This window comes from Colossoma macropomum, unplaced genomic scaffold (genome assembly GCF_904425465.1).
Source record: "Colossoma macropomum unplaced genomic scaffold, Colossoma_macropomum, whole genome shotgun sequence".
Classification (NCBI taxonomy): domain Eukaryota; kingdom Metazoa; phylum Chordata; class Actinopteri; order Characiformes; family Serrasalmidae; genus Colossoma; species Colossoma macropomum.
In genome coordinates, this window is record NW_023494799.1 from 30220000 (window position 1) to 30242393 (window position 22394).

At 38.9% G+C, this 22394-nt stretch overlaps 1 protein-coding gene across 1 annotated transcript; it reads right to left on the bottom strand.

The window, feature by feature from the left end:
- Window positions 1-794: 794 nt before the first annotated feature.
- LOC118818735 (nuclear factor interleukin-3-regulated protein-like) lies at window positions 795-11421 on the bottom strand. Its single transcript, XM_036586101.1, has 2 exons — window positions 11115-11421; window positions 795-2691 (listed from the first exon to the last, which is right to left on the bottom strand). The coding sequence occupies exon 2, from the start codon at window positions 2583-2585 to the stop codon at window positions 1791-1793; it is 795 nt and encodes a 264-aa protein (XP_036441994.1). The 5' UTR covers window positions 2586-2691; window positions 11115-11421; the 3' UTR covers window positions 795-1790.
- Window positions 11422-22394: the final 10973 nt, after the last annotated feature.

Genomic DNA, 22394 nt, shown 5'->3' on the forward strand with positions numbered 1-22394 from the left:
TAGGTAAGATGTTGCAAAAAAGTGTTGTAAAAAGGAGAAATAAAATGGAAAATAAGACCATTTAAAATTTCCCTGCAAAGGGATTGTTAAGAGGACAGCATCAACAGACTGGCAAGGATGGAAGACCATCTCTCCTTTACAACTATGGAGATATTATTGCACTCGAGGAAAGCCATTAGCATTAGCACTCATTCATTTCAATGAGATTTGCTCAGCAGTACAAGCACACCCTGAATGTATGTGTCCTCAGCTATGTTTGCTTCATGGGAACTTATAGTAATGGTGCGTCATACATTTCATGTGACTAACAATGGTAGAAATGTGAGAATCCATGTCTTAAACTCAGTGATCATGGCAACAGCCACACTTAATTTCTCCATGACTGTGAATGAGCAATGGCATAAAAGCTAAGATATATGGAAAAAATATTTTTTTACGTTTGCACTCCTGAAAACAAATGGTCACTGGGGGAATAATTAATGTTATACACTTTAAAACACAAACAAAAAACCCAAACTTCTTCAATCTCAGTAAAAAAATTTATTACTCCTCCATAAACTTCCATTTTGAATGTAAATATTCTCCATAAGCTTGTATATTGAATGTAATTTGGAAAGTAGGAAACACTTTTTGGCACACACAGGATTTACAGCATTTTGCCATCTCTTAGGCCTTGCTGGGAACACTTGACCAGTCAAACCCTGCCCCTCTGTTTATGACTGCCTAGTTTGGTGCAATACCTCATGTGCATTGCTAGGGATGAGTCAGAATGTTTCAATATTCAAATAGTCATGAACGTTGTAAAAAATGAATTAGCTTTTTCAATATGCAGATAAACCTGTCTCTAACATTAAACATTATTATAAGAACCATAAGATGTCTGAACTCTATACTCCACCAGAGGGAAATAAAGAACCTGTGTCTTACATTTTGGACAGTTTCTTATCTGTTTATTCTAAAGAAGGAAGCATAGAAAGGCTACTAAAACCAGCTAAATGCTACTGTGTACCAGACAAGAAACTCTCCATTGTGTCACCAGAGGATCTCTACTGCCAGATGGCAGATAGTACAAAGCGCAGCTATAGCACATAGCAAGTGTCACAGAAAAGCGCAGATAAACATGAAACTCAAGCTCATTTTGAACTTGAATTCTATAAATTTAATGGAAAAAAACTTTCAGCATCATTTAGTAAATTTATCAGGTTTGGTTTTAGCTAACTGAATCTTCACAAACTCCGTTTCCCAGGTGAAGACCTTAGCTTGAATTTCAAGCCACATGTCAACTACTGTGGACTGGTGTTCTGGGTTTAATATAGTACAGTAATACCAAGATGCTGAGTGGCAGCACTGTCTCTGGTCACTGTCTCTAGACACATCCCATGTGTGGCCTGAATCCTTAAGATTCCTAAATTTTTGACCCCTGGAATTATGCCTTAACAATTCAGATATTAAATTCGATTGAAATGCTCATCCCTATGCATTGCAAGAAGTCATGTGTTAGCCCTAATCTTTGGTAGCATTGGTGATGCTGTTGCCTGGGGCGGCTTACAACTGTGGACCTTGGTAAAAGTAACACTGGGAGAAAATGAAGCAAAAGTGGAACAAATCGTCTCTCTCAGTCTTTTTTGAAATATTCTTTGCATGGGGATTTGTATCTCAATGTCCTGAAAAGTTTACCACATGTCCACATACTAGCCAACCTAGGCGACCTCCTAAGTGACCTCCTAGTCCACATAAACTAGCCTGCTAGCAAAGTTTAACAGATGTCCTCTTTCCAGTTTGGTTTGTTTTCAGTCGGACACATATATAGGGCCTGGGGATGTAGTGGTGGCTGAATTGTCTTTGTGCTCTGCCGTTTTTGTGTTCTTCAGCCTCAGTTTGTGAGGCAGAGCGGCACTGGCGTCAGCCGGTACCTGCTGCTCGCCCTCCTCGTCTGACGTGGCCCTCTGTCCTCTGGGCCTCAGCAGTGGAAGATCTGCATAGGATGCAGCCAACGGAGGGAACACAGGGGCCAAGAGCATGGAGCTGTTTGTAGAGGGAAGGAGGCCAGGGACGTCTAAAAGGTAAGGATAGGGCCTGCTGATGTTCATGGAATGTGTGGGGAGAAAGTTTGAGCCGGGGTGTGCCGCTAGAGCAGAAGGTCGTTGGTATCCAGGCAATTGGGATGGCTCTTGACTCCTTCTGTCCCAGTAGAGCTCTCTGTCTGGAAAGGCGTTTGGAGTTTGCTGGGAGTATGGATGCATCTGAAGGAAGCTTCTCTGGGGGGCGGTGTAAGGGGGGCTAGAAGTGAGGATACCATAGCGAAGCTTCAAAGCCAGTAGCTCGGCCCGTAGAGCTGCATTTTCCTCGCTTAGCGCCACAAGCCGTGTCTCCAGCATGTAGTCGTTCGCCCGCCGCTTCTCTCGTGAACGCTTGGCTGCCTCATTGTTTTTGCGCCGTTTTTCCCAGTAGGAAGCATCCTTTTTTTCGTCTGGGGTGAATTCTCGCTTGCGACGCAGACCTAGGCCTCTAAGAGAGGGGTCCTCGGGCTCTTGCTCGGCTTCCCCCCTCAGCCGCAAGAAGGCAGATTGCATTGTACCCAGCATCAGCAGGGTCAAGAATGTCCCTGCCTTCAGCTTCAGAGTGTTCGCTGTGGTGCTTGCTTGTTTTTTCTTGATCACTCCTCAATTACCTTCTCAGTGCTTCTTGTACCTATAATGAAAGTAAACATAAAAAGATGCCGGTTTTATGGTATGACTGTGAGGTATGAGTTATCTTATATGAGACCCTATGACACTACATAGATTTAAAAAAAAAAAAACTGATTTAAAGATTTAAAGAGTTATCACCCACGGAGACAGTAGTATATCTCTGTTGAGGATCTCTTCAGTGCCTGCCTTTGACCACAGTTACATGAGCTTCACAAAACCTTGGTTTCATGAACCAAATGTATAGTTACATTCCTGTAATGGTCTGTATGAGCAACAGAGGTGTAATGAAGAAGGAAAATTCCCCTTGTGGTTGTGACAAAGTGTATGAGAACTCATCTGAATGCCTCAAAGCTTCTGTATGTCGTGTGTTCAGGTTACGACAGAAAATTCAGCTTACTGTTAGTTTGTAGTATAAAGGAATCAGTAATAAAAAATAACTGCAGTAATCGCAGTATGCCTAATAAGGCAATAGAACCTAAGTTACAGTTGCTTATGATGCTGATGACATAAATATTGCCTCAATTTTTTTAATTGGCTTTTGGCCCAAGCTAGATTTACAAATACTCACTAGGGGAGAGTGGGGCACAAACTATCACAGAATAAAAACTAACAGGGATATTCTATGTAATCCGAGTTCAAAGTGGTTTTAGTCATGTTTTTACATTTCCATAACAACATCATCTACAACTGTTCACAGTAGTTGGAGAGTTTGCAGAGATTTACCCTGAAAAAGTGTAAGTCACAGAATTCAAACTTATTTTATTCACATTCTTGTTGCTGCGAGTGCTAGCCAGGCAAAAGTACAGCCTCCACACGGCAGGGTTAGTTATGCAGTGTTACAACGAAGCCTCAGGAAACGAGAGGACTCCATATCTCCCCATATGAATGCGTTTTTTTTCTTACATACTATGGACACCATGCACCATGTAAATTTTATTGTACTGATATTTATTTTCTACCTCGTGGTCAAAAATAAATATGTCATGTTTTTAAACACTTTATAATGATTTATTCTGATGAATATATCTTTTTAACATTTTTAGCTTGGAGAGCTTTTTTTTGTGATTGTTACATTATTTAACAGTGGAGCTAGTAATGTTTACACTCACACCACTTTGTATTACTGAGATTTGTAGGTTGCTTGTATTAAAATGATTAATTTTGCTCAAATGCTCATAAAATTGTTAAGCAAAAAACAAAATGTGTTAGACTGTGCCCACACTCCTCCACTTGACTTGATGTTTCAGACAGACATTGTGGGAGCACTCAGATAATTGTAGCCCCCACACTACTTTGTAGGCTTAGACTGGGAAAACTGAATAGAGAGAGAGAGAGAGAGAGAGAGAGAGAGAGAAGAAGAAGAAGAAGAAATAGATTGTGAGATAGTCAAATCAGCTGTATTTGCCATGTTGACTTCCTTCCCTTGTGAAATCACTGGCAAACTGCAGTCTTGCTTTAGACTAATTTATAGAGTTTTTAGAGTTCTTTTTTGATCAGGAGGATTCTTTTTGATCAGTTTAGTCAAATAGGTGCCATGCTAGGCATAAACTGAGTGGACATGATTCAGTGGAGGGCAAACAGGTAACATCAACTATAGAACAAGACTTGTGGAAAACATGCAGTAATGGAACCATATAGGCCTGTTTGCGACTTCTTTAATTTATCCCTCATCCCACTCAACACCAGCCTCCACATTTCCACCTCCTTGTTTGGGTCTCTGACTTTTGACCCTGTCCACTCTCTTCGCTTGTTGAGTGTGTCTGCTGCTACTGGCTAACCACATCCTCCACCCCGACCCCTCCCCCCGACCCCCTACACATACACACACACACACACACACACACCCACCCACCCGTTTCATCTATTAAGCCCTCTTCACAGGTAAGAGATCAGGGCTGATAGTAATAAAGACTGAAATGAAAAACAGGGCAAATGAAACAGATGCTCAGACCAAGCAGAAAGCCACTTAGACCACTTTGATTGTCTGTTCAATTGAATGAGAAAATAAGGCCTCGTTCATGAGGGGATAGGAATGTAGATGCATGTGCAAAACCACAGCAATGAGACAAGCTACATGCACTATAGGCGTGCGTATCAGTTAACACCATCAGAAAGCAAGCTAGAAGTGTCAAATGATTTACCCGTTATGATGAAGAGTAACGATATAGCGACAATATAGCAACTCTGAATGTTTTAAATGTTATTGTTCAAAGAATTAAATTAAACACAGAAATCTACAGTAAATAACACACGATTGACTTCAGAGTATTCAGCAGTGTGTTCAGAGACTGCTGATTTCTGGGTATTAAAAATACATGCTTATAATTTCAGTTCCTTGTTCATTTTTTATTAAACGTGAATTATTAGATTTAAACTCCGCAAGTATTGAAGTAATACTCTTATGTTTGAGTTGGGAACAAATGGTTTAAAATCCTGAAACACCCAACGGAAAACTTCAAAATCTGCACATTTGCGCATAACTTAAGCTAGTGCAAAGAATAGTAGAGATTTAGATTGGATAATTAAAAAACCAACATAATTCGGAAGTGACAGTGGAATTAACCAATCATGTTTTTGTTTACAGTGAGTGGGTCAAATTGTAGTGGAAATTGCCACTTTAGCCCTTCTGGAAGTCCTAGATAACTGACTGACTGCAAGTTTCTGTCAGTCATAGAACATTCCTGATGACTCATTAGAAATGGAAAACAGATGTGGCAGTGCTGTGCCAGGGCTGTTTACTGAAAAAGTCAATGTTAAACTCCTGCAACATAAAATATTTGATAATGTCTGTTTTAATATAGAATGGCCAGTGCACCAGAGTTAGCTTAGCACTAACACAGTATTACAAACTCCATCGCAATTAGCATCATTGTAGAGGTTTTTTTTTTTTTTCAATTTTGGATCTTCGTGGCTTCGACCACCAACAGTCACGGTGCACCACAGGTATACAGCTTGGTATAGGTCTTTGAAGACAATATTTAATTTAACGCAAAAGAAGGAGTACCCCAAGTATGTGTTTTAGGATCATTAAGGTTTACTTTGTGTGATCAAGCTCCGATACTGTTTACAGTCTTTGTAGTGTTCTTCACTCCCAGCTTTTGTGATCCAGAGCACTAAACCGTTTATACTTATTTAACCTATTGACTCACTATCATCAAACCTGTAGAACTGTATAGCTTTGTGGGTTCACAGGTCTGCTAGCGAAGAACGCTGAGGAACAGTCTTTTTGTGTGAGATCAACCAACGTGTTGCCATCCAACTGGTCATGGACATGTAATGTTTTACTAATACTCCTATAGAGAAAATGTGCCTACATTTATGAAAATACCACCAATTACAAATCATTAAAATTAACATAATACGTACCTCGTAAAGCTCCAGTCAGGAAAAAGTCACCAATAATATGCACAATATGTACGTTTACCATGAACTTACTGTGCACTAAATTAGTGTTACCTTTGGGGCTGTTAAAATAGTTCCTGACTGGGGCTTTAAAAAAAGAGGTCTTGAGACTGTAATTGTATAAATAAGATTAAAGCACAATAATAGAGCACCTTGTGCTCTAAACCGCTAGTAATTAAGTCATTAGCATTAAGACACTTTTAGAGATAAGTTTTATTTCCTCTCACAAGTGAGTGAATTATAACACTTTAGGAAACCTTTTTTTCATTAAGTCTAGCTAACTGCTGTTACGCACAGATATACTGCCTTTATATACCACCTAAGTGTGAGCTAGTACTTTCTGACAAGGTGATGTCATTCAGACAAAGTCATTCAGTGGTTTGATTAAAAAGCAGTGTTTTATAGAAACTTACTGAGTCAGAATTGTTCACACTGGTAGTGATGATGTCAAGAGTTTGATACCTCTAAACAAGGTATTACATGAAATGATTACAGATATGCTGGCTGATACCTGAGACATTGTTTTACACTAGTTTTGAAATATTTTTTTTTCCTTTTCTGTCTCTCAAAAGACAACATATTTTTCCTAGTTTACAATCATTAAAACTGCATATAAACACTCAGAAGACACATGTAGGTTCACTGATTGTTTTGGATCGTAATTAAAATGGCTATGTTTGCACTGTAGGCATCCCAAACATGACCTCTGGTTCCTATCAGCATCATTGTAAAGAAATCTGAGTCAGTAAGTTTCTCTACAATGCACCATTTCACATCAAATCCAGTCAGAATGACTTTGTTTATATCTCAGCTGTAGAAATTTTGAGAAATCTGTGGAATTCCCCTTTAAGTACCCCAGAGGTGTCCATAAAAGACTCTGTCCATAACAAGTTTGTGCTCATTAAATGCCCACAGGTCAACTTTCCTCCTTCCTGTTCCTTATTTATTTTATTCACTTATTCACTTATTTGTTTGTTTGTTAGTTCAGTTTGCAGTTCTATTCTGTATGACTCAAATGGGAAATTTATTTCATTACTAAGATGGTGACATAATTATTTAGTAGCCTACACAAACTTTATGAACTTTACCACAGATTTACATAAAAGCTACATGACAAACACACCAATGGGGGGCCAATGGAGAATTGTGGTCTTTTTATTAATGGTCCTGAAACACCCCTCTAAAACAATTACAAAGAAACCTGCAGATTTTAGAGGCCTGTGTTGAAGAAGATAATGAAGTTTGGCTTGGTTTGACACATGGTACTGAATACTCTTCAAAACAAAAGTTCTTAAGTAGTAATTGCTGTGCACATACAATTCTAGGAAAAGAAAAACTTTATTTGTTTACTGGTATGAAACCTTTACATTATACAGTGTTTTTTAAACTCTAAAACAGTTTACACATCTTTTTTTTTGGTTTACAACAAAATAACTCTTTAAAAATATGTCCACTTCAATGTTTTTTTTAAGGGACCATAGGTTCATCTATGGCATTTTGGCCTTTTGGCACTATTGTTGTATGTTTGTGTTTCTTTTCAATCAGTAGCTTTTGGTCTAATATTTCAGCCATGGTGGCAGATGCCACAGCTTTTCTTCTTTTAAAGAATGTTTCTATGACACGTTTATAGCAGCGCTTAAGGTAATTTTACGCCTTAGGTAACAACATATATTTGGGCCATAAATAACGTGTTATTTAGGATATAGTATTAATCAGAGCATGTCTTATGTCAGACAGAAATAAGAAAGATAATGTCTTGTTACCCTATATGAATTATATAAAAAATAGATTTTGTTTTTTGCGACAGGGTTTGTTCCTCACGTACTGCTTCTAAGTGTTAAGAGTTAGTGTCTAGTTGAGATAATCTTTCACACTTTTCACACATTTCTGTGATGCTCCGCTTTGGTCGACAACTGTTTGTTATTGCCATATTCTCTCAGAGATGTCAACTGTTATCGTAGTTCAATAGCAGTTTATAGAATCTGAAAGTATCACGCAGTTAACTTCATGTTGCACTAGTCTAATGTTGCAAACATTACCCCAATGGTGGTTATATTAAAGTAAATAAGCCTAGTTCTTTTTCTATGCTATAGTGTGTACTACTATCTGCAGCTATCGTTTGGGTCTCAGTTGTGCCATGTGCCATCTATGCTGTCCCTAGACACATCAGGCCATGGTCAGCACAGATGGCACATGTCACATATGTAACAGCTTTCTGCACTTTATTGCACTTCATTTAAGCCCCTTCAACACCCTTAAATGGCCAGGGCCCACCGATGGGCCCAAAGTTATTTCACACACTTCTATAACCTAAGAGTAGTTTAGCCAGTTTGCATTGAAGTTCCTGTAGTTACCATATAATAAGACTTAGTGTGTAAGCCTGGGATTTTAAGTGGCTAACCTTCATGAACCTTTGAAGTCCAGATTTATAACTACATGTGCCTTGTGGTCAGCATGTGAATAATAACAAAAAGTGATAACATTTAACTTTTAATGGTATTTAACATTTGTGTTTACTTGTTTTTGTTTAGGTTTAATTTGACTTAATCACATTCTTTGTCCTTAAGAACTATACTTATTTAATTACAGCAAGCTTTGGTAGAGGTCATTGATCTTGCAGGGTTGAATAAAGGTCATGGAGGTCATAGATCCTCGCAGATTCTTTGGGTACCTTATTTTGAATTGTAAGCTCCTGTATATAAGAACACCTGCTAAGTGAATACATGCAAATAAGCATAATGGCCTTAAACCCGTAAATATCCTCTGCCAAGCTTCATATGTGGTTCAATATAATTTCACAACTGTCAATTCATAAGAATTAGCATGTTTCTCGTAAGAGAACAAAAGACGTCTAGCTTGGACATACAGTTCTAGGAAGAACCTTTCATTTAATTATTCAGAGATTCTTGAAACTTTAAACTAAAAAGGCTATTCACACTCATCTCACAAAAGTAATTTTTTACAGAACAAAACATTAAGAGCTTCTTCAGGGAACCAAAAGTGGTTCTTCCACACATTTAAAACAAAAAGTTTCCACAGAGTGTTCTTTGTGCAATGCCGTAAAAGAACGACTTTCGGTTCCCTAAAGAACTGTGTTTTATAAAGAAATGTGTGAGTCTGATGAATCTTTCGTAGGTGTAATATAAAAGATTCCAATCAATTTAAGGGTTCTTCTCAGGACTGTTTTTATATTATGTTGAGTTTTTTTTTTATTTTATTAAAGGGCTCCACACTCACACATCTCATTTACAACAGTTCTTTAAAACGCATTCACTGAAAGGTTCTTTAGGGAACAAAAAATTGTTCTCCTATGACATTGTGCATAGAACGCTTTCTGGCAAACTTATTTTTAAGAGTGAGCATACACTGATATAAATGTTGCTTAAATGTTGCCTTAAATTGACATAATTTAAATGTTTACTTTGGTTTAACAAGCATGCAATAAGTTCTTAATCTAACTTCAACTTTTTATTTGTGTGGAACCAACATACATATGTGAATCATGTAAATTCAACTATTTCTTTCCATGTAGCACAGAAGGTTGTTCCATGATAAACACAACTTTGAAATGCAAACCTATGCGACGTTACGTTGTACTTTTTCAAGTTAGTTTGGATTCTCTGGTTGATGCCACTCGACAGGCCAGCTGATACTTGAAAGGGCTGAAAACAGTGAAGAGTGGAGTAGCAGATCTGACGTGTTCAACAACTAAAAATACATCTACGTTTGCTCTACTGCTGTGTCGCTGTCACCACCTCACAGGGCCAGCCTCAGAGAAACTCTTTTTTGCCTGTCTCTTATACCTTCATACATACATAAAGAGGAGCCCATATTCAGTTGTTCAAATTGGCATGTCAGACGTTGTACATTGCTGAAGCTGTAACTGGAAAAACTGCAACAACAATAACACTGAAAGAATTGATTTTCAGTTTTTGGTTTCACTGCATGGTGTGCAGTCAATGCTTTGGAGCTCAAGGCAGGATGAAGACTTCCTGGCTTGCAATCTCCTGAGGCCTTAGCCAGAGCCGCACCTGCTGCTTATTAACCGTCTAATTTTAGATGCAGCTTTTCAGTAACTAACCCCTCTTAAACTTCTTCTTTTTTGCCATCTAATGTTTCTTTTACCAAATGGCACCTGTTCCCTCATTGAAGTGTATTTCTATGTTATTTTCTGGACAGTTGTGAACAGAAAACGAGGCCTGGTAGCTAGAGACTGCAGCTGGTGTTTTTTTTCCTTGAAAGAGTGGCAGGAGTGTATGTATGAAGTGTTGATCATTCATTTGTGTACTACAGTTTGTGGTTGCTTTTGGCGTTGAATATCTGAATGTGAGCTGTATGTTTTAGCAATGGATCTTGCAGTGTTGTTCCCCCTAAGCAGCTCTCTAGTATACTAAGAGGACTGTTTATAAATAGATATTTAAGATTCTATGATTAATATCTTGTCTCACATCCGTTCTAACAGTCACCTAAACCAGTGGCCAAAGATCTATATCTGTCTCTAAAACAGTTCTGAGATATATAAGATAGATAAGGTCAAAATACAACACTTTCATATCAATTCAGGACGGTATAGCATACATCTTAAGTGTAACTCAACCTGTAGTACTATGTGTAACAATTTATGGATAACTTTATGTCCAAGTTAATGCCTTATAGTGTAATCCATCCTGAACAGAACAATAGTTTTTAAGCTACTATATCAGTAAATGTTGAGCAACAAAAAGTAACAGTGCTCTGCATGCAGCAGTTTTACAGTGGATTATCTGAACGTCATGTTTTTTTACTTCCTACCAAAAACTTCATCATTCCTGGGCCGAAGCGATAGAACCAAGCTGTATGGAATACACCTCAAAACATGTTTAAACCAATAAACCTCCCATAATAAGAACAAAATAATAGTTATAAATGTGCACGTTTATTATTTGCTACCGTAACGTATCACGTAACTGGACAATTTATCTACATCTACATCATGTTCCATAGTACCCCCTATGTCATCAGAAAATGAGCTTGGACACTTACCTTTTGTGCGCAGAATCTTGCTTGGTCTCCCAACATTGGCGTAAGCATGGACGTTTAGTATGTCTTCAACCGACTGACGCTACCCGCCGCAGACTCTGCACCCACTCCTGACAGTGTGTGGGAACTGAATGTCTCACCTGACATGGAGTGTTAGTGGGGTGGTCTGCTTTCAAGCACGTGGCTTCTTTGGTGTTATTGTCGCTGTGAGTTTGAATCTGCCTGTCTGCCTCTTACACGATTAATTCTGCCCACAAGCCCCTCCATCACCCTACTTCTCTTAAACACCCAGCTCAAAGGTCTGCACTGTGGTCCGTGTGTATGCGTGTGCGCGTGTGTATGTCTGTGTGTGTGATTGTGAGAGAAAGCCCACACAAAGAGTGCAGTAGTGGAGATGTGGTTTAATACTCATCACATTTACCGTTGTATACGAAGGCCTCCACACAACACGGTGAAATTACTCTCTCCTCTTTCCACCATTGCACTCATTGTTATGGTGTCTTTGCAAATCATTAAACTGGCTTACTTACATAATGCTGAATCTTGCCGTGTCAGAGGGGAACAATGTCAAGCGCATTAATGAAAAAAGTGAGCAACACTTTAATGAAAGGCAGCATTCGTAAGGCTACACGGCACCTATACAACTAATATAAAACTGCATTTATAAACATCTATTAAGGCCTATTATAACAATGGTCAGTTGTCAAAAAGGCTGCTTTTGTCAATTCTGATTTGATTTCACTTCAGGAAGTGTTACGAGGAGGGACGCATGTAAATATCTACGTAGGTTTATGTCAGTTGTCATGAAACGCTTATGTAAGTGTTAAGTAGCCTTATGAATACCACTTTTAGTAAAGTGTCATCAAAATGAGAGATAATTTTGGAAAATGTAGCCCTTGTCTAAGTTAAAAAAGGCCATATTTAATTTTATCAGCAAAGTGGAAAGGTACATGGAAGACTCTTCAAAAATTGTGTATACAGTCAAATGCAAAGGTTTGAATGTCCCTGCTCAAATTACATGTTTTGATGGCTTTCTAAGTGATCCTAAGTTAATACATCCACTACAGGGAACATGCATTAAATGTAGCATTTTTCTAAAAAATTGACTGAGTAGCTTCCTTTTATTTGCTGAGTTTAACATGGAAAAAAGTAAAACATAACATATTAAATGTACATGCCACATTTTATATACACTGATAAAGCACAGCATTATTGTCAGTACACACTGTTCATTTTATCAGCTCCACTTACCACATAGTTGCACTTCGTAGTTCTACAATTACAGACTGTAGTCCATCTGTTTCTCTGCACACTTTTTTTAGCCCCCTTTCACCCTGTTCTTCAGTGGTCAGGATCCCCACAGGACCACCACAGAGCAGATATTATTTGGGTGGAGGATCATTCTCAGCACTGCAGTGACACTTATGTGGTGGTGGCGTGTTAGTATGTGTTGCGCTGGTCTGAGTGGATCAGACACAGCAGTGCTGCTGGAGTTTTTAAACACTTCATTGTCACTGCTGGACTGAGAATAGTCCACCAACCAAAATATCCAGCCGAATGGATCCTGAGCGTAGCATCCTGTGACCTGATGAAGGACTAGAGGATGACCAACACAAACTGTGCAGCAACAAATGAGCTGCTGTCTCTGACTTTACATCTACAAGGTGGACCAACAAGGTTGATATGTCTAATAGAGTAGACAGCGACTGGACACAGTGTTTAAAAACCTCAGCAACACTGTGTGTCTGAACCATTCGTACCAGCACAACACACACTAACACACCACCAAAACGCCAGTGTCACTGCAGTGCTGAGAATGAACCACCACCCAAATAATATCTGCTCTGTGGTGGTCCTGCGGGGGGTTGTAACCATTGAAGAACAGGGTAAAAGGGCGCTAACAATGTATGCAGAGCAACAGATGGACTACAGTCTGTAACTGTAGAACTACAAAGTGCTCCTGTATGAAGTGGAGCTGATAAAATGGACAATGAGTGTAGATACAAGTAAGTGATTTTAATGTTAAGGCTGATGGGTGTGTGTTTATATGTTTTGTTTTCTATGTATTAAATTCAGCAAATAAACAGTAATTGTGTGTTAAAATGTTCAGAAGAATGTTCTTTAAAGAGGATGTTCACTTATTTTCGCTCAGAAAGACAACAAAATATATAATTTAAAGAAGGGGGATTTTTGTATATGAATGTATTTACATCTGTGTTTAGCAGAATAATATAAGAATAATAATAATAAGGTTGTGTTTCCATCTTAGTAACTCCTGAACTTGAGAGTTATTTTTTAGTAACTTCTATGAAAAACATCCACAAACCTAATAAGTAAGTTATATAGTTATTTTCATAGTGAAGTGTGAATCCACATATGGGCCCTAGGAGTTTAAGGGGTTAATATATTTTCAATATAGCATGCAAGATGTTCTCAACACAAGTTACTTGACCATGTAGACTATAAACTAAACTTAAATGACCAAACCATTTTCAAATGGGAAAGACAGCTTCTTGCTTGTACCCTAAAGAAGGACCTTACACATTTGCATGGGCAGTGCTCCCCCTAGTGGTCACTCCATTCACCATTGACAGTGTGCTAATATTTGAGTACACAATTCTCAAATATAACTTGCTGTAGGCCTGAAGCGGTGTATAAAACCCTGATAACATAGTGGTCAAACCCTTTTATACATAAACATTTGGTAATGACCTCCTTTCAGTGATGCAGTGCTGCTGGTCTTCTCTCTTAACCACAGTGTTCATTGCTGATGGTTGTTAGTAGGTAAAAAGTAACTTTTTTAACCTCAGTAGCTGAATTAATAACTGTATTGTTTTAAAAGAACTGTCAGCGAAAAATCAAACGTATATGTTTTCACTTACTCAAGATATAGCTGATCAGCCAAGACGTGTTTGGTCTCCAAACTTTGCTTCTTTAGTTTAGCACTGGAGCTACAAAACCAACTAATTGCTAACAAATACTACCAGTCAAAAGTCACCCAAATAGTTTTTTTTTTTGTAAATACAAGCGCTCCTCTCAACCTGCTCAAAACCACATCAACTCTCTTTGTTAAGTTTGTGCAGACTTGTCGGTATGGTTTAGGGCACACTATGACTTATTATGAACGACAGAAATGAACGCTGTGGCCAAGTGGCCAAGACAAATGTTGTGCTGAATTTCTCACCGTACCCTAAACCACAAAATCTGAAAAAATGAGAAATGACGACAAATACAAACACGTTTCATAAACTTTAAAGCTTAACATGGCTGCAAGAGCTGCCAGTTTTAGTGTGTATTTTGCACTCTTGAAAGATGACATACAATTTTTCTTTTTTTGAACATAAGTGGTCTGTAAACAATACAAAAAAACACACAGCAAAGCAAAAAATACCACACATTGGCAAAGAGTACAAACAAAAGACAAAACTGCAGGTCTCATACTGATCAAATGAAAATAATTTTGAGATATAGTTGTAGACAGCTCTCATGTCTGTCAATAAGTGGCATATAAGTCTGTATCATAGGTATCTTGTCTTGGCTAGCTAGCTACACTGGTCAGCACACAGCACCAGCCTAATATACGTTGAGATTGAAGCTCCACTGACATCTTCTATTGGTGGTTTAATTAAACACACAAAAAGAGCTTCCTGGTTTTACTTCATAGCTAATTATGTTGCAGTTATTATTGCTTTTGAGAAGCAAATAACCGCGAGTTCAAGGGTTGGCAGGCCTGTGTTATAGCAAACAACCATGAGTCCACTCTTTTTAAGGCATAACCATTCTTATCACAAAATGATTTTAATATGTGAGTGACTTAATAGAATACCTCGAAGTTAGGTGTATGTTTTATTTTTCATTTCATGTTTCAGTAAATTCATCCCATTTCTTTCTTTTGCAAAATTCATATATACAGTGGTACTTGCTTATTTGTAAGTGTGAATATGCAAATCTTTATGGTTCTCTAAAAAGTCATATGACGTACACTAATGAATAATGTAGGCGCCGCAGTTTTACATAAACATCATGTTTTTTTTTTATCTCTCATAATCTTCCGCTGAGCACAGAAAATGACAGAACACTTGCATTTAGAAACAGGTATATGATGCAACATATACGTCACAAACTTTCTCTCAGATGAAGGACTGTAACTGGAAGTGACTGAAGCCAGTGCTGTCAGAAGATTGTCAGGCTAAATGGTCAATAACGATTACAAAGTAATAATAATAATAATAAAAATCTGTAATCTGAGAATGTCAAGCTATTGAACTGTTTTATTCTTTCATATATAAGGACGTTTTATGCCCCATGAACCCCTGCGGAAAGTAGTCTAGTAGTCTACTACTAGTCACAAATAAAAAAAAAAATACACAAATAAATAAATAAACAACCAACGGTTGAAATATATATATTTTATATGTAGTTCTTTATTTTTTGCTCTCAGAATTGAGAAAATGTTTAATAATAGTCTTCTTTTTTACTGACTATAATACAGTTTGCAGCTGAGTATAGTCATCAAAGTTTGCGGTCGCTTTATAAGTGATATTTTCTCACCTCTCTGGGGCTGTGAGTGGGGGTCTCCTTTATACGTGTTTCTAAAAAGCATTTAAATGATCGAAATATTTAACAGCGTAAAGGCTCGTGCAGTTATCAGTGAGAATGCTCTGCAGTGACCAGACACCCAAAACAAACAGTAAACAGCCTGACTCTCATTTTTGCACCACAAAATTGCTGCAAATCTGAGCAGAAAAAACAGAACTAAACAGCAACCAGTTTTCTTCTGTGAGCAGGTGAAAATGAAGCTGTACTGCTGACATAGCGGAGAGTGCAACGTGCGCTTTGAACGGGCACTTTCTCTTTCTTTGATATGCCTCTCGATGAAAAACAGCTCTTTTTTCGCTGCTTTTTCCCTTCTTTCGCTTGTTGTCATCACATGGATATCGATATTGTCTCCGACTTTCATACCTGCGGGGCTGATCTTTAGCTGAGAGAAGCTGCAGCTGCTGCACTGAGGGGTCAGGCGGAGCTGCAATGCTCTCAGCCTACATTCAGCTTTATCTCTAAATCTGCCGCTAACTTTGTGTATGGGCTATATTAAATGTGTGAACATGTGGTTTAGCGAGACCCTGCGTGACGGGTTCAGATGTGAGAAATAATAAAAAAAGCTTGAGAACACATCCTCATCGGTACTTCTTTCACATTTATGTGTTTTGTCTTTGTTAAGCCTGATCAGAAGCTTTTATTGCTTTATTACACGCTGAATCCTTTAACGGACACCACACACGAGCTTACAGAACAGCAGAATTACAGTTCACACGTGTGATCAGGTCCATACCGCATGTTCCACAGCCGTAATGAATTGAGTAGAGGCTGCATCGTGGTGTAAAACTGGGCTTTGCAGAACGCAGGCTCTTGCTTGCTTGCTTTGACATCTCAGAGCTGTTTTAACTGGCATGCAGAAAGACAGCAAATGGTGCAGACAGCAAAGCAATAAAAACTACTAAAACAGCTTTAGCAGTTTACCATAGGCTGTGTTTTATTAAAACAGAAAACATGAAAAACTGCATAAACTTACAAAACTACATGAGCTGGCTACAAAGAAATGGACAAAATTCATAAATCAAAGTGTCAGTACTAAAAATGATTAATATCAGCCTAAAAACTCTCAGTTATCACATCACTCACAAGCATTTTATTAAAGGTCATTTGGCCTTCATGGAGTTCATCAACTGTAAAACTGTAAAAAAAAAATAATAAAAAAATTGATTGATTTGATTTTATTAAAACTTTTTTTTGTCAATTTGTCAGTTTAGATGCACCAAGGTTCTATAAACAAACAGCTGTTCTGCTGTTCTGTGTAAATAAACTTTTTCTGTTATCTCACCATTTGAGTCAATGAAGTTACTGGCTTTTTACAGTTAAAATGTTAAATTATTTTTCACAGTGTGCTACTCAATCTTTTGAAAACCTTTTTTTAAACTCCATGAGAAAAAAGGTCCAAATAACATATTAGATGATTTCTTAAATTTCTCATTTTTTTCCAATCATAATAATGCTTGGCAGAAAACACTGGACACTGTTAAAAATGTTCACTTCTAAATCTTATTTTGGAAAACTGCTTACTTGCTTTGTAATTTTATTTCATAGTAGAAACAGCTTCTTACATATAGTTATGACTAAAAATGGATTAAAGCATGTAAAAAAAAAAGGTTTAAGTTGCAGAACCGGAGAGATTTTAAATGTCAAAATGACCAGTTAAACATGAAATGTTAAATGTTCCTCACCATAAACTTGCTTTCTAATCATTTTGCTTTTGTAAAGATGCCCTTAAAATAAAAAAAAAAGAACAAAAATACAAACAAAACAAAATAGAGGTACAAACACAGCACATATTTACATGAAAGACTTTTTAACTAAGAGTAGTTTGAATGCAAGGTCACAGACAGGAAGTATTTAATATAGGGTTCTGCACTATGCTGCAACTTACTGAATCAGAATGACAAACCGGTAATGAAATCTCTGTAAAGTTAACAATTTATAGTGACAGCCAAGAAGCATACACACTGCCGTGGCTCATTACATTTATCTCATTGTCAGTTTTCACATCATTTACATTTAGAACAAAAGCAATCGAAACTAGTCCATCACTGTATGTTAGGAATTCTCAGGCCTTAAATACCTTCTGAGCTGTGAGATTTCAGCAGAAAGCATGCTGAACTTGCCGTTGATGTTCCAGAAGGAGTTGATCCCATGATGAGATCCATCAGAGTCTCTAAAAGGCAAAGAGAATGATTGAGGCCAGCAGGCGTGAAGAGGAGATGGGCGCAGGCAAGATGAGCCCCACTGCAGGAGCAGATTGTTATGCTGGTTGGTGGGGTGGTTTAACCCCGTCAGAAGCCAGTTTTGAGTAGGCTGAGTGGTGAGGGCTGATGGAGATGAAGGTGAGTTGGATGAAGATGACTCTTGCTCACTAGTTGGATCATTAGTGGATGATACTTGCTGGTGAGTTGCTGAATCTGCCTCAGATGATCGGCTCCCTTGAGTGGACTGCTCAGCTGGGTGGTCCAAGCTCGGTGCATGTGGGGGAACAGTGCCGTTCCTTTGGGGGTTCTTCTGCAAGAGAATCTGGGAGGAGCTGGTAGGGGGACTTGCAGGACAGGAACTGCTTTGGGGCCAACATGGGTACAAATCTGTGGGTGGTATGCCAGCACTTAACCCCCAGAGAGGAGACTGGAGATGGGGCTGTGTGGGACACTGAAAGGGTGCGTTGGAGTGGAGTGCATGGGCAATGTCTGCACCTCTTCCCAGCCCCATATGGTACTGTAGGCTCAGGAGTTCAGCCCTCAACTGAGCGTTCTCCTCACTCAGAGCCAGCAGCTGGCCCTCCAACATGAGATCATTGAGTCGGCGCTTCTCCCTCGAGCGTTTGGCTGCCTCGTTGTTCTTGCGCCGCTTGTCCCAGTACAAGGCATCCTTTTTCTCAGCTGGGGTCATCTCCCGCTTGCGACGCCTGCTGGGAATGAGAGAGCCTCGATAGGAGTGGAGGTGCAACAGCCGTCTGGCCAGAAGGGACGGGCCTGGCAGTGGCACAAGCCTCCTCGCACTAATAGAGTCGTCCTCTTCACTTGTCACATCAGCCAAGGAAGAAGGCAAACACATCTCTGCAGGATGTCCAGGATTTCTGATAGAGGACATAGTTCTGGACAGGATAGAGAGGTTGGTGATTGTCAGGCTTCATGGCTAAGAGGAACATTCTTTTGCATGTAAGAGGCCTTACTGGTATTACTGGCAAGATTGTAAACAACAATGGTATCAGGTATTATGATGGATAGTAGTGGTTGCACAGAGCCCACCGGCAGGCCCAAAGTTTTATTACACACTTGTATAACCTAAGAATAGCTCAGCCAGTTTCCACTAAAGTCCATGTAGTAACTGAATAATAGGCCTTAGAATGTACTAAGCCTAGGATTTTAAGGGGTTAAAATAAAGTAATGTAAGACGCCTAAAACTCAGTCCAGAGGGTTGGGGGCTGTTGGCAGAGCGAGTGTTAAGAAAGGATGTCACATGACAGTATTGGTGTTGTTCCTGCAAACACTCCATGCTTATTATACAGCATTGTTTTAATTCAAGTGTCAGTTTAACTGTGTGCTGTGATATAAAGACTAGATGTTAAATAATCAAGAACAGTGAATCCCCAAACAGCATGTAACACTGACTAAGACTTTTGAAGCTGGTTAAAGTAAAGACTGTAATTCCACCTGCTGTTTACCCCACACTTAAACTGGCTATTTTGCAAAAATACTCCAGCAGTTTTGAAATGTTTTTATTTTAAATAATCCTCTGTGTTAAAAACATCATTGGTTTTGTCGCAAAGGTCTTAATGTAAAACTCAGACAAGCATGCTTTGGAAAATATCAAGCAGCTGAAGTTCAGTTCTCGCGATCTGCTCTCCATTTGTGTTTGACGTGTGTAAGAACGAGCCGCCTTGTTCTGTCTATTAACCCCTTAACTTTCCAGGCTTATTACATACTAAGGCTTATTATTCATTAGCTACAGGGACTTCAATGCAAACCCATGAAGCTTTTCTCACGTTATAGAAGCGTGTAATAAAACTGGCTCGGTAAGGGGTTCAACGCTCAAACACTCGTATTTCTCACGCCTGTGTGAAAGTGCACATAAAGATTGCCGGACTTTACCTTTAAGTTGCCGTCTCCGCCGTCCGCGCTCAGAACTTTTGAACAGACCGGCACGAGCTGACTGGAGATTAAATCTGTTGAGGAGACTCGCGAGCCCTGGACGTCGCAGCCAATGAAAATTGAGAGTTGTGCGCGTGCCCGTGCGGTAGGCTCGCTGAGAGAAGTGAGAGGCTGGAGGTTTGGGTGAGGGGCTACTCTCCCTCCCTCAGCGGCGTACGGAGGCGGAAAGTTTATGCCGAACACTTTTTTTTAACGTCGTTATGACTCACCGAGTGTCTTTCTCGGCCTACTTAAAAGAAAAGAAAAGAAACGAAACGAAGAGAAAAGAAAAGCGTTCTGACTGGAAGCTGTGGCCGAATCACCTTCACTACTGGGTACCGGGTGATGTTTACCTTTTTCAGCGTACCGTGATTTCTTCAACACTCTTGCCCAACACGCTGGGTCAGATTGGTTTTTGGGGTTCAAAACCATTTTCAGTATGAGACTTCATCACGTCCTCAGGCATGGCGGTGTTAGGTCTAAATCCCAGGTGCATTTTAGGTCAAACCTGAGATTTGAGCAGGTGACTGAGAAGTAAACTTTGAGACGTGAAGTAAGCGTTCAAACTATGAAGAAATGGAATGACAACGTTCATTCAACGTTATAAAACACATATTTTGTGCGGAAAATGTATGAATTAGGAGTCAAAGCAAGCTTCAACTTGTAAATTATGTGTTCTATTAGAAATGACCTTAATACTGTAAGGGCCGGGGCTGTAAAGTGCTGATTTAAATGAATGAATAAATAAAAAAATATGAAAAACTGAGTAAATTTAAGCCCTTGTTGTGTTCAGTTAGTTACACCTCAGTGAAACCTGCTTTTTTCCTTACTTTCTTAAATGAGTGGTGTAGTATTGTTTCCAAAAGATCCAATCACTTCACAGTCCATAAAGTCCAAAACTAAAAAAAATAAAGTGACAAAAAACAGTTTAAAATCAACTGTTTTCAAAACAACCCATTCAGACATTTGCCTATAATCAGTTATAATTGCCTTAAATCAGTTCAGCCCCGCCCGTTCAGGTAAGGAGTGTTTCAGCTGGACTACTTTTTGAATGAGCCGCAATAGAAGCCAGCCCAGGGTCGGCAACTCACATGTTAAGATGAGCCATTTTGTCCTTTCAACAAAAATCAAACCACCTTGGGAGCCACAACATTTTATGTCCATTTTACTATCTTGGCTGTAAATATGACTCAGGGTGTGCTAATGTACTAGTATAGGCTAAAAGTATAATATAAATGAAAACACAGACTTACTTTGCTCTGCTTTAATCTTTAGCTCAGCTATAGTCGCTTTTCTCACATCTCCAGCAGCAAACCTTTCTGCAAAAGTAGAATAGTTTCTTGTAAAATGTCTCTCAACATTCAATTTTTTATGAAGCTGAAGTCTTTTCACTCACCAGCTTCTTGTTTGAATTTTCCCATTCCACCTTAAATGGTGCCTGAGGTGCCAGAATGTAACTGCTCCATTTAAGGTGGAACTTTTTAGTGTTTGACATTTACTCATTGACAATTAAATGTATGAGGAAGCCAGCTGGAGTGATTATAAACACAAATAAGTCTGTTCGTCTCCAAGTTAACAATGTTCGTCTTAAATTTTTTTCTTTGCCTTTTCGTTAGCTGCTAGCTAGGCGAGATTGTTGTCGTTGCTATGGTGACCAGCAGTCTGTGTGCCAACCTTCAGAGTTAAAGGGTGAACTAGCAGTTCTACATTAACTCCAGCATTTAGGACCATTTATTGTTAAAACTGTGTTGAACAATCAGCAGAGCTTTATTTTACTGCAAAGGAGGATTATTTTATTTTTACCTAACAATTTAATTCTGCTGTGGAGCCACAACAAGGCAGTAAATGTTGCCGACCCCTGGGCCAGCCAATTAGAACAAAGGTCATTTACATATGTCAGCCTTAAAGGCACAGTACCAAAAGCAGCCTGTTTAAAGGCTAAAGAGAGTAAATTTAAATGGATTAAGACTGTTTTTGGTACATAAAATCACACAAAGTGGAAAAAATAAAATCCACAACACGTAGGATGTTTACTTGATTTGACTATACAAATAAGTACTCAGATGTGCAACTCACAGGCCTCAGCCATATTTTTTGGTAGGCAGTTCCAGGCAGGGGTGCTGACTAAAACACTTCTCACACACAGGTACACTATGGCTACACACAGAGAAACCACAGAGACCCATATTGTTGGAAAACCCGCTGTTGTGCAGCTGTGAAGAGATCAGAAGCTGTAGACCAACAGGGACCAAGCTCATAGCAGCCTACGTTTCACTCTCCACAACACCTGAATGACACCAATCAAATACCGCATTGTGAGTATATAGATACATGTGGTGTTAATGACATGCTATATTACATTAGTAATACATTAAAATCCACCTGGTGAACATTCAGTGTCATATGGTTACATATTACTGGGCATTATTTTAACTGAAATCATTCACCTTAGTCAGGTTATGTGAACGCCCTGATTCATCAAAACACCCACAAAAACTTGCGTTTGGAACATCTGATGCTGGTCAGAATGCTCCCCAGCACAGAAAAAGTG